Genomic DNA, 15,226 nt, shown 5'->3' with positions numbered 1-15,226 from the left:
TCTCATATACATTCCTTAAAAAATATAACATAACCCAATTAGAAATGCCACTCGTCGGACGTCCTTCACAAACCAAATTACCTATATTAAAAACATAATCAAAATACAGAAACTGAAACTAATTTTACTTACGGCAAAACATTTTCCCAACTTTGAGTCTTAACCATCCGTCTCTTTCTCTCCCGTTCGTTAGAACGAGACAGCTTCTTAATTAATTACGGCTTTTAAACCGTTAGTCGAACAACAAAATGGAAGCTGTTTCATTTCAAACTTATTTACTTATTAACTCAATTGTATTCTACTTTATTATATTATATTTGATGAATGTTCACGTTTATTTGTCATTAACGAATGCTAAATTACCATTACCACAAACAACAAATAGTATACTATAGCGTGTGGATTCCATACGGGCGAATAATGTATCCAGTTATAGTATCTGATCATACGAATCGTGTACTATAATCATTTTGTTAAAAAGTGTTTTTAGTTAAGAGTAATTATTTTTTTTAATCTGACCAAGCAGCAATGTACCCCGTCCAACTTCATACGTTGACATAAACGTCATGTCGTAGTGACGTTTAGGTAGGTACGCTAATTGATGTGGACGTAATACATTGCGTGCTGAATTATTATGTATGAAAAAAAATATTTCATCTATTAAAAAAAAAACAAGTAGTTAGGCTTCTTAGGTCCGATACTAATCGTTACTAAGATATTCGCCCGTATGGAATACACACGCTGTATACATTATCTTTGCCATTACTCATAACTTACTGAAATTTCTCTAACTAGTACTTACCTGACTATGATTAATGGATTATTCTATATTCCTGTTAACTAACTTTAAACAATAAAATCCATACTTTATATTATAATTGGGAAAGTTTGTATGTCTGTTTGTTTGTCCGTTTTTCACGGCAAAACGAAGCGACGAATTGGCGTGATTTTTTAAGTGGAGAAGGATGGAGAGTGATATAATAAATAATAATAAATATTGGTGACACCTTACACAGATCAACTTAGCCCCAAACTAAGCAAAGCTTGTACTATGGGTGCTAAGCGACGATATACGTATGTATATATTTAAATAGATAAATACATACTTATATACATAGGAAACATCCGTGACTCAGGAACAAATATCTGTGCTCATCACACAAATAAATGCCCTTACCGGGATTCGAACCCAGGACCGCAGCTCAGCAGGCAGGGTCACTACCGACTGAGCCAGACCGGTCGTCGAGGCTACTTTTTGTCTTTCTAACGCGAGCGAAGCTGCGGGCAAAAGCTAGTCCTATATAAATAAATAAATAGTCCTTGGTAAAAGCTAAAGTATGACTTTTCTAATGAAGGTCCTTTATTGGTGGCTAACACGATTAAGTCAAGGCTCTACGTAGCTCTACGTAGCACCTGCTACGCCGCAGGCCGTCTACGCTACGACCTAGGGCATTAAGGTGGCTGTATCGCGCCGTGTCATAAAATATATGGGCGGCATTTCAGGTTTTATGAATATGATGTTGCCTTGACATTATTAATTATTTTTTTGTATACCACATGGTGGCAAACAAGCGTACGACCCGCCTTATGGTAGACAGTCACCGTAGACGCTTGGAACTCCAGAGGTGTTACTTGCGCGTTGCTGGCCCTTTCGAAATACTTGTACAAGTAATAAAAACACGTCGCGCGTCCAATGTTCACCATCAAATTTTTATATTGAGCAACTGTCAAAAAACCTGTCATGTAATTTTTAGGGTTCCGTAGTCAACTAGGAACCCTTATAGTTTCGCCATGTCTGTCTGTCCGTCCGTCCGTCCGTCCGTCCGTCCGTCCGCGGATAATCTCAGTAACCGTTAGCACTAGAAAGCTGAAATTTGGTACCAATATGTAAATCAATCACGCCAACAAAGTGCAAAAATAAAAAATTGAAAAAAATGTTTTATTAGGGTACCTCCCCTACATGTAAAGTGGGGGCTGATATTTTTTTTCATTCCAACCCCAACGTGTGATATATTGTTGGATAGGTATTTAAAAATGAATAAGGGTTTACTAAGATCGTTTTTTGATAATATTAATATTTTTGGAAATAATCGCTCCTAAAGGAAAAAAAAGTGCGTCCCCCCCCCCTCTAACTTTTGAACCATATGTTTAAAAAATATGAAAAAAATCACAAAAGTAGAACTTTATAAGGACTTTCTAGGAAAATTGTTTTGAACTTGATAGGTTCAGTAGTTTTTGAGAAAAATACGGAAAACTACGGAACCCTATACTGAGCGTGGCCCGACACGCTCTTGGCCGGTTTTTTATATTTTTGACAGTAAGTATCACATATGTATAAGTATTATCATTTAGGTATATTATAAAAGTACCAATGTTAAAAATATATTTCCAAATGTGACTTTGAAAATCTGTGTATGTCGTAGAGATTAATTAATAAATCTGTCTCGGAAATTGCCTATAAGTAAAAACCTAGAAGGCAAGCCTCCGCCACACAAAGCGTTTTGATAGCGTAGCGTCAGCGGAGCGAAATAATAGCGGTGCACCGGCGGAACGCTGGCGTTCCGCTCGCAATCCGCGCGCATTCCGCTCACAATCCGCGCTCGTTAGTTCCCGCCGGCGTCCGCTGGGCGCAACGCCAGCGTTCGTCCGGCGCACCGCTATCGTTGCGTTCCGCTACCGCTCCGCCTACGCTATCAAAACGCGCATTTGTGGCCGAGCTTTTATGGTGCTCCCACAATGGGCTATTATAAATACTATGGCTATCTTTAACAATATATGTACACGTATAATTAATGGGTAAGGCGCCTTCTAATTCGTCGTATCCCTTACATATCCTAATTGCATTGCGGGAACCGAATTACGTTGGCAATGAAATAGTGCCGGCGTCACTAATCTAATTCTTCAGTTCCGAACCGCACTGTCGCTGGCTTTTGTTTTATTTTTCTTTTGTAGCGTTGGTATTTTTATTTAGTGGACGGACGGATAAATGACGACCGGTCTGGTGTAGCGCGTAGTGACCTGCTAACCCGCGGTCCTGGGTTCGAATCCCGGTACGGGCATTTATTTGATGATGAGCACAGATATTTGTTCCTGAGTCATGAATGTTTTCTGTGTTTGTATTTGTATATTATTTATATGTATATCGTTTTGTCTGGGTACCCACAGCATGCCGTCTTGAGCTTGCCGTGGGGCTCGGTCGGTCTGTGTGTGTGGGAATATACAGATACTCATACATGTACATTCATAGGGGCATTTTCAGAATTTGGGACCCCCTAATAACTCACTGTCAGTTTTGTGATGATAATTAAGCATTCAATAAAAATATTGTTTTTGTGTTAATTGCACAAACTTTAAGCGATAATCTACTTTCAGAATGTAAAAAAAAAATTAAATGCTTAATTGTCGTCACAAAACTGACAGCGAGTTAATTTTTGTTATCAACTTACGCTAATTTGGGGGACCCATATTCTGAAAATGCCCATACATAACCTCACGGTCACGCCTAAGGGGCAGGCAGAGGACATGAAACCGCTTAAGTTTCACTGCGACTCTTTTAAAGGTTGAAAGAATACTAAATCGTGACATTGCAGTGACAGGTTGCCAGCCTCTCGCCTACTCCACAATAGGCTACTAGACTCATATCGAATTTGGCACAATAAATGATTGAAAATGAAAATGAAAATGAAATATTTATTTTTCAAGTAGGCATATCACAATGCGCATATGAACGTCAAATAAAGCTACGCCGGCTCTAACCCTACGCCTCAGCCTCGAGAAGATTTCAGTCCCCCCTCAGTTGGGAGGGGGGTATCCACTATGGGACCGGCAAGAAACTCGGCGGGCAACTTCTTTTCAAAACATTACATCTTATAATTAACATGCAATAAATAACAAGATACAATTTAACATGCAAAAGTATTCATCAAAGAATATGAACAGACTAGGTACTCTATGGAAATTAATTTCAATAAATTATATTATTGCTTAATAATACGTCGTTCTTCTTCAGAGAAAACATATCAAATTGTCACAGAAGAAAAAGATAATATCAATCTCAATATCATTAAATATGTAATTTACCTACACAACATAAAATATAAAATATTTGATGTGCTTTCTTATCTGAACTGTGTCCTCTATACATAATACAATTATTTTAATTGCTATTCGTTTTTTGTAGTTTCTGGTTCGGGCCATGCATGTTTGTCTGTCAAATAGTCCTCGACTCTGTAATAAGCCTTTAACATCAATGATTTTTTTAAGTAGTTCTTAAGAGCTGGGAGGGGTAATCTCAAAGCAGTGTCAGGTAACTTGTTATAAAAATGAATGCATTGCCCAACAAATGACTTCTGTACTTTACGGACACGAAACTTCTTTATGGCAAGCTTATTTTTGTTTCTAGTGTTATAATTATGGATATCAGAATTCTTAGTGAAACAGTCTAAATTCTTAACAACATAAATTATACTATCATAAATGTATTGGGAAGCTACAGTTAAGATATTAATTTCTTTGAAGAGTTCTCTTACTGATTCACGTGTTCCTAAGTTGTAAATAGAACGAATGGCTCTCTTTTGTAATACAAAGATAGTCTGTATGTCAGCTGCTTTGCCCCAAACCAGAATACCGTATGACATTACACTGTGAAAATAACTATGATACACTAGGCGAGCTGTCTCAACATTAGTCAGTTGCCTGATTCTCCTAACGGCGTATGCGGCTGAACTTAATTTGCTTGCTAGTTTCCTTATATGAGGACTCCATTGTAGATTTTTGTCCAATGTTAAACCAAGAAACAGTGTTGTATCTACCATCTCTAAGCATTCATCATTCAAAAGTATTTTTGTATCGATTGGTTTAACATTCGGCAGAGAAAATCGAATACATTTGGTTTTCTTAGAATTAAGAAGTAAATTGTTGACAGTAAACCACTGCAGTACATCAGCTAACGTGCTATTAATTACATTGTAATCCGTAGATTTTCGGTCAACATTAAAAAGCAGTGATGTATCATCAGCAAAAAGTACTATTTCACAAAAGTTTTTTACTATACATGGCAAATCATTTATATAAACCAAAAACAGGAATGGACCTAAAATTGAGCCTTGTGGCACTCCTAATTGGACTACAGTCCCGCTAGAGCGAGTTTTGTTAACAACTACTGTTTGTGTTCTATTGCTAAGGTAAGAAGACATAAAGTTTAGGGCATTTATAGACAAACCATAGTGTTCTAATTTCAAAATGAGCGTTCCATGATCCACTGTCTTCTGTAGTTACTACCTACATAAAAAAACAATCTAAGACCAAATTAAATTATTTCATAGGAAATATTTTAATTTTGCGTTTTTTAGTAGACACACTACTATTATTTAACTATAAACTGAAATAAATGTCATATACAAAGAAAAAAATTACATTATTTCAGTCTATAGTAAAAAAACAATATTTATAGATTTTGGGTATTAAAGGTGACTACGTATTTTCGATTAAAAATGTGTATGTTTTTTATTTATTTTGGCTACCGAAAACGCTGTCAGCGATGTAGTGACGTCATCGAATTCGAACCTTACTGCATGTCAAAACAATCACTGACATATTGAACTTTATGCCTTCATACTTTTTAAGTATGGAGTAAGAAGGTATTAGTCAGAAAATGTTGTTTTCGAATAGAATGACCTGATACACAGATAATCTATAGATTAACAGGACTGTGTTGTTTTCGCCTAAATTTTACGTAAAAGTATACTTTAAAAATATTTTTTGCTGTTTTAAGGCATATAAAATATGATAATATTTTATTTCGGTTAATTGGACAGTACTTAATCATATAAGACAGACTTTATAAAAAGGTCAAGTAGCCAATTGAACCCATATCCCACAGCCGACTTCTAAGACACCCACGCCTGCTGCTTCTCATCTTGATAGATTTTAACTACTATTAATAAATAATGTACTAATCTGTGAAACTAAAAACCAAGCAGTCTATAAAGCTAGCAAATATTTACCAACCCCCCTAAATAAAAAGCCTAAAACCACCCTCCCCCCGACATTTAGCGAACAAATATGTAATTAAATATTTCAAGTCCTAAAATACTTGTCGAAATTGGGAGAGACGTTGATTTCGAATTTAGGATATATTAAATCGTAATTTGATTAGTAGACTAATCCCGACATCGCTACCAATTACGACACGTTGGACGGGTGCCTATTCGAATCATGAAAATCGAAACTATACACTAAACAACAATACCATTTGATATAGATTAGTTGTCTCATATGATTTTTTGTAACAAGCGTACGGTCCGCCTGATGGAAAGAGGTCATCGTAATCTATGGAAGCCTGCAACTCAAGGAGTGTCACATGCGCGTTGCCAACCCATTAGAAACTTGTAGGTACACTCCCTTTGGATCTGTTAAGTACACAGCAAAAAGGAGTGTACAAGTTCCAAGGAGGGCTCGGGTTGCCGACGACTCAAAGGACAATAGACGGAACAAAATACTTCCGTCATCAGCACACCGCTCCCTCGTTGAACTCTGGCAGCCTTACTCACCGGCAGGAACACAACACTCATAAGTAGGGTCTAGTGCTATTTGGCTGCGGTCTTCTGTAAGGCGGAGGTACTTCCTCAGTTGGGCTTTGCTCTATATTCGAGCGAGATGATATCCGTTGTGCTGTGCCCTACCACACAAAACGGAATATCATTCGCTATGCTCTACCTCCTACAAGACCTCCTACGATGCCGGTCGAACGTTTTTGTGCGCTTAGCATCAAAGAGATTTTATCATCAATGAACGAAAAATGGCGTCATGGAGACCTAAAGTTAGAGTATTCTACGGCCCCTAGAATACTTGCCTCAGAAATTTTATAATTACTATAGAGAAACACTATACAGAAATACTTTATATGTAGTCTATGCGGAGAGAAGAGTTGTATAACGTATAGGATCCTTTACATTCCACAATTTTGCTTTCCCCACAGCCTAACATATGTACATAATTATGTATTAAGTTACCACAAGCTAAGTTAACTCGAGCAAAGTAACATTCAGTCGTTAGTTGCGTTATTCGACAACTTTAGATTTTGGTACCAAGTGGTGAGTACCAAGTGTCAAGGGTCAATCCGGGGCAATAGTAACATAAGTCACGATTTTATGGCATGTTCCATTTATTCAAGGTGCAAGTTCAAGTGATAATCTATCTCTAAATAAGTGTTACTTTCCCGATATAAGTACTTATGCATTCTTTAGATCCTTTCATTTGCAGGTGTAATAATTAGTTCAAATAAGCACCCAATGAATTTGTGACTTACGTTACTTTCATGTGGATTCACCCTCAAGTATCGTATCAAAGTCAAATTAAGCTGGGATTTCTAAACGTCGAATAAACTCCCCTGAGCTCAGCTAACATAAATTGAAGGCGACGACCTCTTACCAGCAGAAGGTTGCTAAAATATTTACTCAACAATATTTATTACTCTAAATTTATATATAAAACCAATATTCTTACTGTCAAACTGTCAAATCTGTTGAATGAACACAAATTGAAGCTGACTATTTTAAGAAAAAGTTCGATTTACGTATCTCAATACTTTTATTATACCTACTTTATGGTATCAACGATGAATAGATCTAAATGAGAAGGTATTCTACAGATTTCTATATATATACCCCATTTGTAAGGGCGTCGATCGAAAATAAACTAATTTTTGTTCGACACCCTTAGTGCGTTTCCACATTATTCGATCCGATATCGGATGTCGGAAGGATTTCAAAGGCAGAAATCAAAGATGGCTTCAATGTATGGAATATCGGTCGTACGTCCGATATCGGATCGGATAATGTAAAAACGCACTTACGATACGTGATACGTGCTCTTAACTTTATACCTAGGGCATAATCGAAATTTGGTTCAATACCTTAAAAAACTATTTTAGATTTTTAAGTTCCCATTTAAGTTTTACACTGAGTCTTATTTTATATATGTAAAAATGTTCATGAAATTAAATGAAGGAAAAGTTAAGTGCGTTTTCACATTATCCGATCCGATATAGTATATGTAGGACAGATGTCCCATATATTTAAGCCGCCATTTTTCATTTTTGCCTTTGAAATCGGATCAGTATAATGTGAAAACGCACTAAGCCGCGTTTAATATAGGTATACAAGTTAAAATAAGACCTATTGAGCAAACGAGAAGAGACTGCAAACTAGGACAAACAAATTCATCGAGACCGCAATCCAATCGTAGTCATTAAATTTGCATTCGATTGCTCAACTCTTCAGCCGAGTGCATGCGGGCCGCCTGCATTCAGCGAACACCGGTACAAATTCGATTAAATTCTAATCCAATATAACTAATCGGAGATAATAGTGATGATGATAAAGTTACAAACTGATGAACAAATCCGGCCCTCCACGGGTCCTTAAAAATAGTGTGTGATATGTCCAGCACTGTGGTAAGAATGCATTTTCGGTACAAATAAATAAATCAATATTATAGGACATTCTTACAACTGAGTCCCACGGTAAGGTCAAGAAGGCTTGTGTTGCAGGAACTCAGACAACGATATATATAATATACAAATACTTATATACATAGAAAACATCTATGACTCAGGAACATTAAGTATCTGTGTTCATCACACAAATAAATGCCCTTACCGCGATTCGAACCCGGGACCGCGGCGTAACAGGCAGGGTTACTAGGTACAGTACGCGCTAGGCCACCGGTCGTCAAATCTACTCTAAATTTGTTTCAAATTTTGACCCCTAATGGCCCTTGTCAAACTGTGTCCACTGTCATATCATAACCAATACTTTTCCAATCCAATATTACCACATAACCATCTGATTCTTATACTTTGCTAAGTATAAGATGGTGCAGAGCAGCCTCTTGTGATAGCGAGTGTTTGGGTGACCCAGTTAGGTCGGATTACTCCATAAACGCTTAGCAATGGACTAAGTTATATGCGCTTGGGGATTATCCAGTTATCTAGGTATGAGCGAAACTTGTCAACTTATAGATAGCTTGGATTATGTATTATGTGTTAGAGAGATTATCGACTTCCACAAATAGACGATAATCAAAGTGTCTTAAATTTTTATCTAAATAATTTTGTTCTTAGGTACAGGTACCATAATGCGTAAATTTAGTATTATTTTTTTAATTTATTTATAACTTATAACAAGAAACTTACAACTATTTCACAAGACTCAATTCCGCCAAACTGAGGACAGTTTGTTGGCGGATACAGCGCTCGTATATCGTATATTTCTTATTCTACGCACTTAACTATATAACTTACATACTACCTAACTATAAGTGGACATTGCTGCGCACCCACTACCGCCGCCATTAAAAGATCTTGCCATTATGATATGTTAAAATGACATAATTTTGATTGTATGTTGGTCATGCCCTATGTCTCCGATGAGGGATAACAGGATATCATCATCATCATCATGTTGGTCATCAAAAACATTTCCTAAGTGTCAATAATACGGAATTTGACAGAAAGAGAAGACGATGAGAAAGTTTGAAAGTTTGTTCTGAAGTTATGCTTCGAATTTGTTTTTGGTAACCAAAACCTACAAACCAACAAACTAATTGAATTAGAAAAGTCACGAGCCGCTTTCTCTTGGAGAAATAAGGGAAGGGAAGCCCAAATACTGACTTACATTTCTGCGGGGGTAGTCTTTTTTTTATTATTCATAAGGCACACAGATAGAGCCAGGGGAGAGGCCTTTGCCCAGCAGTGGGACACACAAATAGGCTAACAAAAAAAAGGCACACAAAACAGACAACATTCAATAAATTATTATAGCAGCTATAAGTTACAGGTTTAAAATAAGAATGCCGTCCAAAACATGTATGCACAGCAAGAAAAAATATAAATGAGTATTAAAACCTATCCTAAAATTACAAATAATTTTTTTTTATCACTTTGAATTTATATTAAAATTAATAAAATCAAACAAATTATAATAACATCATCAATTTTAGTTATGTTGTTGTGGTGTACGATGGCCAAGAACCTTGACAACTTGCCTCCTAAATACGGCTAACCGTGAGTTGAAGATGTCTACATCGTTATATTTTGAGACCAAATCATTATAATTACTGACGACACAACTTTGCGTAAGAAGATTGAGCTGTTATTGATTCTTGCCTTCGGACTTCATTTATTTAGTACCTGTGTTGTCTCCGCTTATCAAAGATAATATTGATAGAATAGTGATGGTTAGTGGAGATGGTGGAATGTCAGTGATGGGTTAGATAACCCAGTTTGTATGTGTCTGCTTCAGACTCGGTAGATTGATTTGGTAATTACCAGGTAAATTCTAGCTTAGGTAGTTTAGGAACGCTGATATGGATCATTCGGATGTCTAAATGGATGCGTTTCGCTTATTCAGCAGGCCTAGCACATGATGGCCGCGGGAGTATGTCGCCGCGAGAATCGCGAGATAGACTACCTGTCCTTATGTCATTAATACAATTAGACAAAGACGTGTCATCTATCTCGCGGCGACATACTCCCGCGGCTATCATGTGCTAGGCCTACTGGTCAGTAGTTTTATTGGCGAGTGCGAGAACCGCAATGGCTAGGTGATATGATATCTTTTAGATGTCCTAAATTATATATTTAGGATATCTAAATCTATTTGAATTATTGATAACACAGAAACCTCCGTTTCTGCAGTGTCTTGCTTGTGTTAGTGATTGCGTAAATGAGCCTGTCCGCTTCAGACTCGATTGGTTTGCTAACTATATTTAATAGAGAATATTACGATATTTTAACTAAGATAGGTTAAGTATACGTTCACACTTTTTCTAGCAGGAGGTAACTTTGCTTCGATAATAAAACTAATTAAGTACTGCAATTTTTCTCAAACAACACACTCAATTACCCATAGATCAGCTTTTTTTTTAGTATGGATAGGTAGACGTTTGACCACGATCACACCTGATGGTAAGTGATGATGCGGTCTACGGTGAAGCATGCTTACCTATGAGATACCTATTTACTCTTGCTTTAAAGAGACCTGGATTGTACTCGTGCGGAAACACAGACTCAGGCAGGGCATTCCACTCCTTGGCGGGTCGCAAAAGAAATGTTGAAGCGGAACGCTTAGTACGTATTTTTGGAATACTGACCATGAAGCGATGCCGCATTGCCGATTGTCTGGTGGTCCTATGGTGAAATGGGGACGGAGGAACAAGGTTGTACAGTTCCTCAGCGCACCATATCACTCAGCTCCACACATCAGGCCTCGTAGCCGAATGGCATTTCTGCGACGCGAAACGAAATCGAAACGCTGCAGAAAAGTAATCTGGCTCTTTCGCGGTAATCTGGCTCTTTCCAATAGTCAAGAGCGATAGAGATAGATAGCTACGAAAGAGATAGTATCGTGAGCGTTTCGTGAGCGTTTGTACATTCGGCTACACGCACACAGATCAGAGATTTCAACTATTTACTAACTGAACAGAATAACTTCTTACCAAGCGCCCTAATTGAACGGTAGCTCCAGCATATGATGAATTTACACGGTATTTCCTTCAGTTCGGGCCAAAAGACAGATAATAATAGACGACTTTATTAGAGACCTCTTTAACCTCCAAGCAACAAGGAGCGTCTTATGCGTCACCTTCGTGGTCCTAGGTTCAGGTTCCATGTAATAATGTAGGTATTCTTCTTCTTCTTCGTGTAAAACTAAATTTTGGTTTGCCAATGCTTAGCCACTTCAAGCCCTCGAGGGATAGCCCTTAAGATATCTTCTTCAGTACACTACTTACTACGTAGTACTTCAGTATGTAGGTATTAAAATATGTACAAATACTCTACAGGGTTTATTCAGTTCAGTTTGGTCGTGGAAGAAATTTTGATTGACAAAATAACGGCTAGAATATTCGCTTAGCGTACATACGTAAGCACGAGTACCTGGTCTACTACGAGAAATTTTAAGAAGATTTCCTCCAAATACTACAATACAATACAATACAAATCCACTTTATTGCACAACCTCAGAAATGTACATAGGAACACACACATTACAATAGATTTTATTACAGAGGTAAACAACAGGCGGCTAAAGAGCGATCTCTTCCAGGCAACCTTTGGGTAGTGGAAAAACTACTTATAAAACGTTAAATTTTATTTTTGCTGGATTAAATGAAATAAATATCTATAACACAAAATGACCAGCATTTTTCCTCAATCCATATATTTCATACGCGTATCTAATAAGAGATATGGTCCCACGGGACAATGTTCTTCAATGCTCTTAAGAGCTGTATATTTTGTCTACAACCTGATGTTATTGCGCATCATTTAATGACTCTTATCCCAGCTGTTTTCATGATCATGGAAAACTTCTTTTAGAAGAATGCATCCAGTAAACAGTTCTGTTAGATTATTAAGCCTAAGAAGGATAGACTAGTTTATTTTTCTTTTAAGCTAAACTCACAAGGATCGACGGGCGAGATGGCAGGCCCGTCGGGCGCTGCCAGCATCTTCATGGTGATAGCTCCCGGCAGAACACTGCTGGACACAGACACCTTGACGGTTTTATCACTCAGTTCAGTCCAGAAAAATCCTCTCAGATCCGAAATACGTCGTGGAACTCGCGAGGCCAACAGGCTGTTGTGTGGCTGTAGTTGCACTATCGATTGGGATAGGAGACACGTGCGCATGTGCGGACCTCGGCCGAGCCTGCGCGCGCAAGGCCGCCATCTTGTGGCGGAAAGACGTCATTTGCCGCCAATTGTGAGGTTGACAGGTGACAGATGTGGTTCCGGTTTCGTAGTTTATTTTCTAGTGGTTTCCGGGCTTTTTGTTGCAGCAGCTGGAGTTTTATTTTGTTTATTTCGTTTTGAGTGCGGTCGGAGACTGGCGGATTGATTATTTAATTGATTTGAACATCTTTGTTTGTGACAATTGTTGTGACAAATAGAATTATTTGCCAGTTTGACAGTTTTTTTAACAAAACTGCAGGTAGGTTAGGTTAGTATCAAATTCATTGAGTTTTCATAGATTAAAGTAGGTAGGTATAAAATAATTGAAATCAACAGATGTTATAAATTAATTTTATTGAAAATCGTAAATAAATTTACATAAAATAATAAATAAATATTGTTACATCACGATAGTCGATGATCATTTCTGCAGGCAGCAGTATGAATTATAACATAGACAAACGCTCGAGTCTCTCTCTCACCGCACAAGTGTGACAAAAAGAGATGGCGCGAGGATTTGTATTGGAGTGCGCGGGAGCTTATTTTTTTTAATATCCGGCCAGCTCGGCGAAGGTGGAATCCATCTCGTCGGCCAGAGACTTGTATCTATCCTTGTTGATGCCCAGCTCGTCTGTGGAACGGACAATTTTTTATTAGGTTTTTTTTTAAACATCGCTGCTCCTCTACGTTGGTGCTCTAACATCTAGTAGATGGTGAAATTAGTTAATGAAAAGCGAATTGAAAGTAGCATTTAGTATGAAATATTAATTATGAAATCAGAAAGTTACTATAATTAAAATGTTACTAATTAAATTTAATATTGCAGCTCAAGCGTCGGCTTTATTTGCTACTCTATTTTATTCTACTTTAGATTAATTTTGGCGAATAGCAAAGTTCATTGAACCCGTCTATTTGCCCTAACTAGTCTAATGAAATTAGGAACAACCAGTACCTTGAAGCATTTTCCGCCGGTAGCAGCAAAGCGTAAGACATGTTAGTCACAACACGTACAGCGGGGCCTTAAGTCTATGCGATCTATACAGGATTGTCTGAACGTCAGCGTCTAACATGCTTCGAAATTCAACTTTAGTTACATGCAATAACACAGCTTTTGCATCTATTTTGCAACAGCCACTATCGTCATTTAGAACCTGTTGTGGCAAGTTTTTCCAAGCATTAAGTAAATACCTTGTCACAAATTGTTTTAAAAGACGGTAATTTTATTTTCTGCTTAAAAGCTAAACTACTTGACACAGACAAAATTGCTCGATGTTCAGTTTAAAGAGTCTAAAAGAACACGTTTTTACACTGTTAATACCAAAGACCTTTAAAAATGTAAACAGTACTACAATCATTTTCAATTACTGTTTTGGTCCTTTACCGAGGAACAATAAATGCACTCGATATATTTATTGTGTAAAAATGTGTTCTAGCTCAAATATCAATCCTCTAAAGAAAGGGTATTAGTGTGAAAGAAGATTAAAACGGGAATGGCACTGATTCTCTCATCAGCTACACGTCAGCACGCGTAGGCGAGGAGTCTAAACTCCTCGAAGGGCATACATACAAGGGGTATTCTCAAAAAATATGTTTATAAGTCTAATTGCCACGATTTCAAGAGTCTTGGCAATTAGACGTAATTTCAGAGAGTTAGGAGGTCTAATTTCGGTTCTACCTCAGAGACGGGAAGCGCCACAAGCCTTTGGTAATTGTGTCATATACTTGAAAACTTCGACCCTCGCCACCATGACCGAATGGACGAGTGGTTCAGGCATCCGTGGATATAAGTGAAGACGCTGGTTCGAATCCAGCTTTAGGCACTTAAGAGGCCTTGGTCATTTATTTTTTTATATAAGACATTTATTTACAGTTTCAGAGATATTGTCTGAGAATACCCACAAACGGACTCTACGGATAACTTGTGTCGGACGGTTTTGTCTTAAACTAAGCTAGGGTGGTTAGTATCCGGTGAGTTCAGCGAATGTGCCGTCCAAGTCATCGCATATCGCCTTGTATTTCTCCTTCTCTTTCCACAATGAGTCTGGAAAATGGTGTTATAATGATAATAATAGTTTAATAGTCTTTTTTGTGAGAGTCAGGATCGAAATAATGGAAAAGAAAAATGATCAAGAATTTTTAAGATACCTCTGAAATTCTGCGTGTTGAGAATCATTTAAAAATAAAAAGTTAGTGTGAAAATAAAGCATTAGAAGTAAAATAGAAGATTGCGCTCATTCTCCTATCCTACATAGCAAGGGATAATTCTCATGGTGCTCTTACACTGGCAGTTATATATCGTTTCATGGTGACAGGGACAACATGATAGAGCACTAAGTATAAATACTATCTTATTGTCCCTGTCACACAATGTTATAGATATAACTAGAGATATCGACAAACCCCGAGAGACGCCGAGTATGATTATGTATATTTTGTAAAAATTAGCTACAGATGTAATGCGAATGTTATGTAAGCTAGATTTTAATCTTCTGAT

The 15,226-nt window shown here is 37.5% G+C and overlaps 3 protein-coding genes across 4 annotated transcripts in view; 1 reads left to right on the top strand and 2 right to left on the bottom strand.

Moving 5' to 3' along the window:
- The window catches only part of LOC125233761 (synaptotagmin-4), a 59,032-nt gene extending 46,285 nt beyond the window's left edge, over nt 1-12,747 (bottom strand). Inside the window, exon 1 of the mRNA XM_048139839.1 lies at nt 12,465-12,747. Coding sequence (XP_047995796.1) covers nt 12,465-12,690 — 226 coding nt within the window. The 5' untranslated portion in view covers nt 12,691-12,747. The remainder of the gene's footprint in view (nt 1-12,464) is intronic.
- Nucleotides 1-15,226, top strand: part of LOC125233768 (beta-ureidopropionase-like) — a 494,359-nt gene that overhangs the window by 338,082 nt on the left and 141,051 nt on the right. The gene's annotated exons all lie outside the window — the stretch shown is intronic.
- LOC125233771 (tropomyosin-1) overlaps nt 13,070-15,226 on the bottom strand; it is a 33,167-nt gene continuing 31,010 nt past the window's right edge. For both annotated transcript variants that reach the window (XM_048139866.1, XM_048139865.1), the window contains one exon: nt 13,070-13,363. In XM_048139866.1, the coding sequence (XP_047995823.1) occupies nt 13,281-13,363 (83 nt within the window). In that variant the 3' untranslated portion in view covers nt 13,070-13,280. The remainder of the gene's footprint in view (nt 13,364-15,226) is intronic.

This window comes from Leguminivora glycinivorella, chromosome 15 (genome assembly GCF_023078275.1).
Source record: "Leguminivora glycinivorella isolate SPB_JAAS2020 chromosome 15, LegGlyc_1.1, whole genome shotgun sequence".
In the NCBI taxonomy this organism is placed as follows: domain Eukaryota; kingdom Metazoa; phylum Arthropoda; class Insecta; order Lepidoptera; family Tortricidae; genus Leguminivora; species Leguminivora glycinivorella.
Note: the sequence above shows the minus strand (reverse complement) of the source record. Positions and strands in the feature narration are given on the sequence as shown.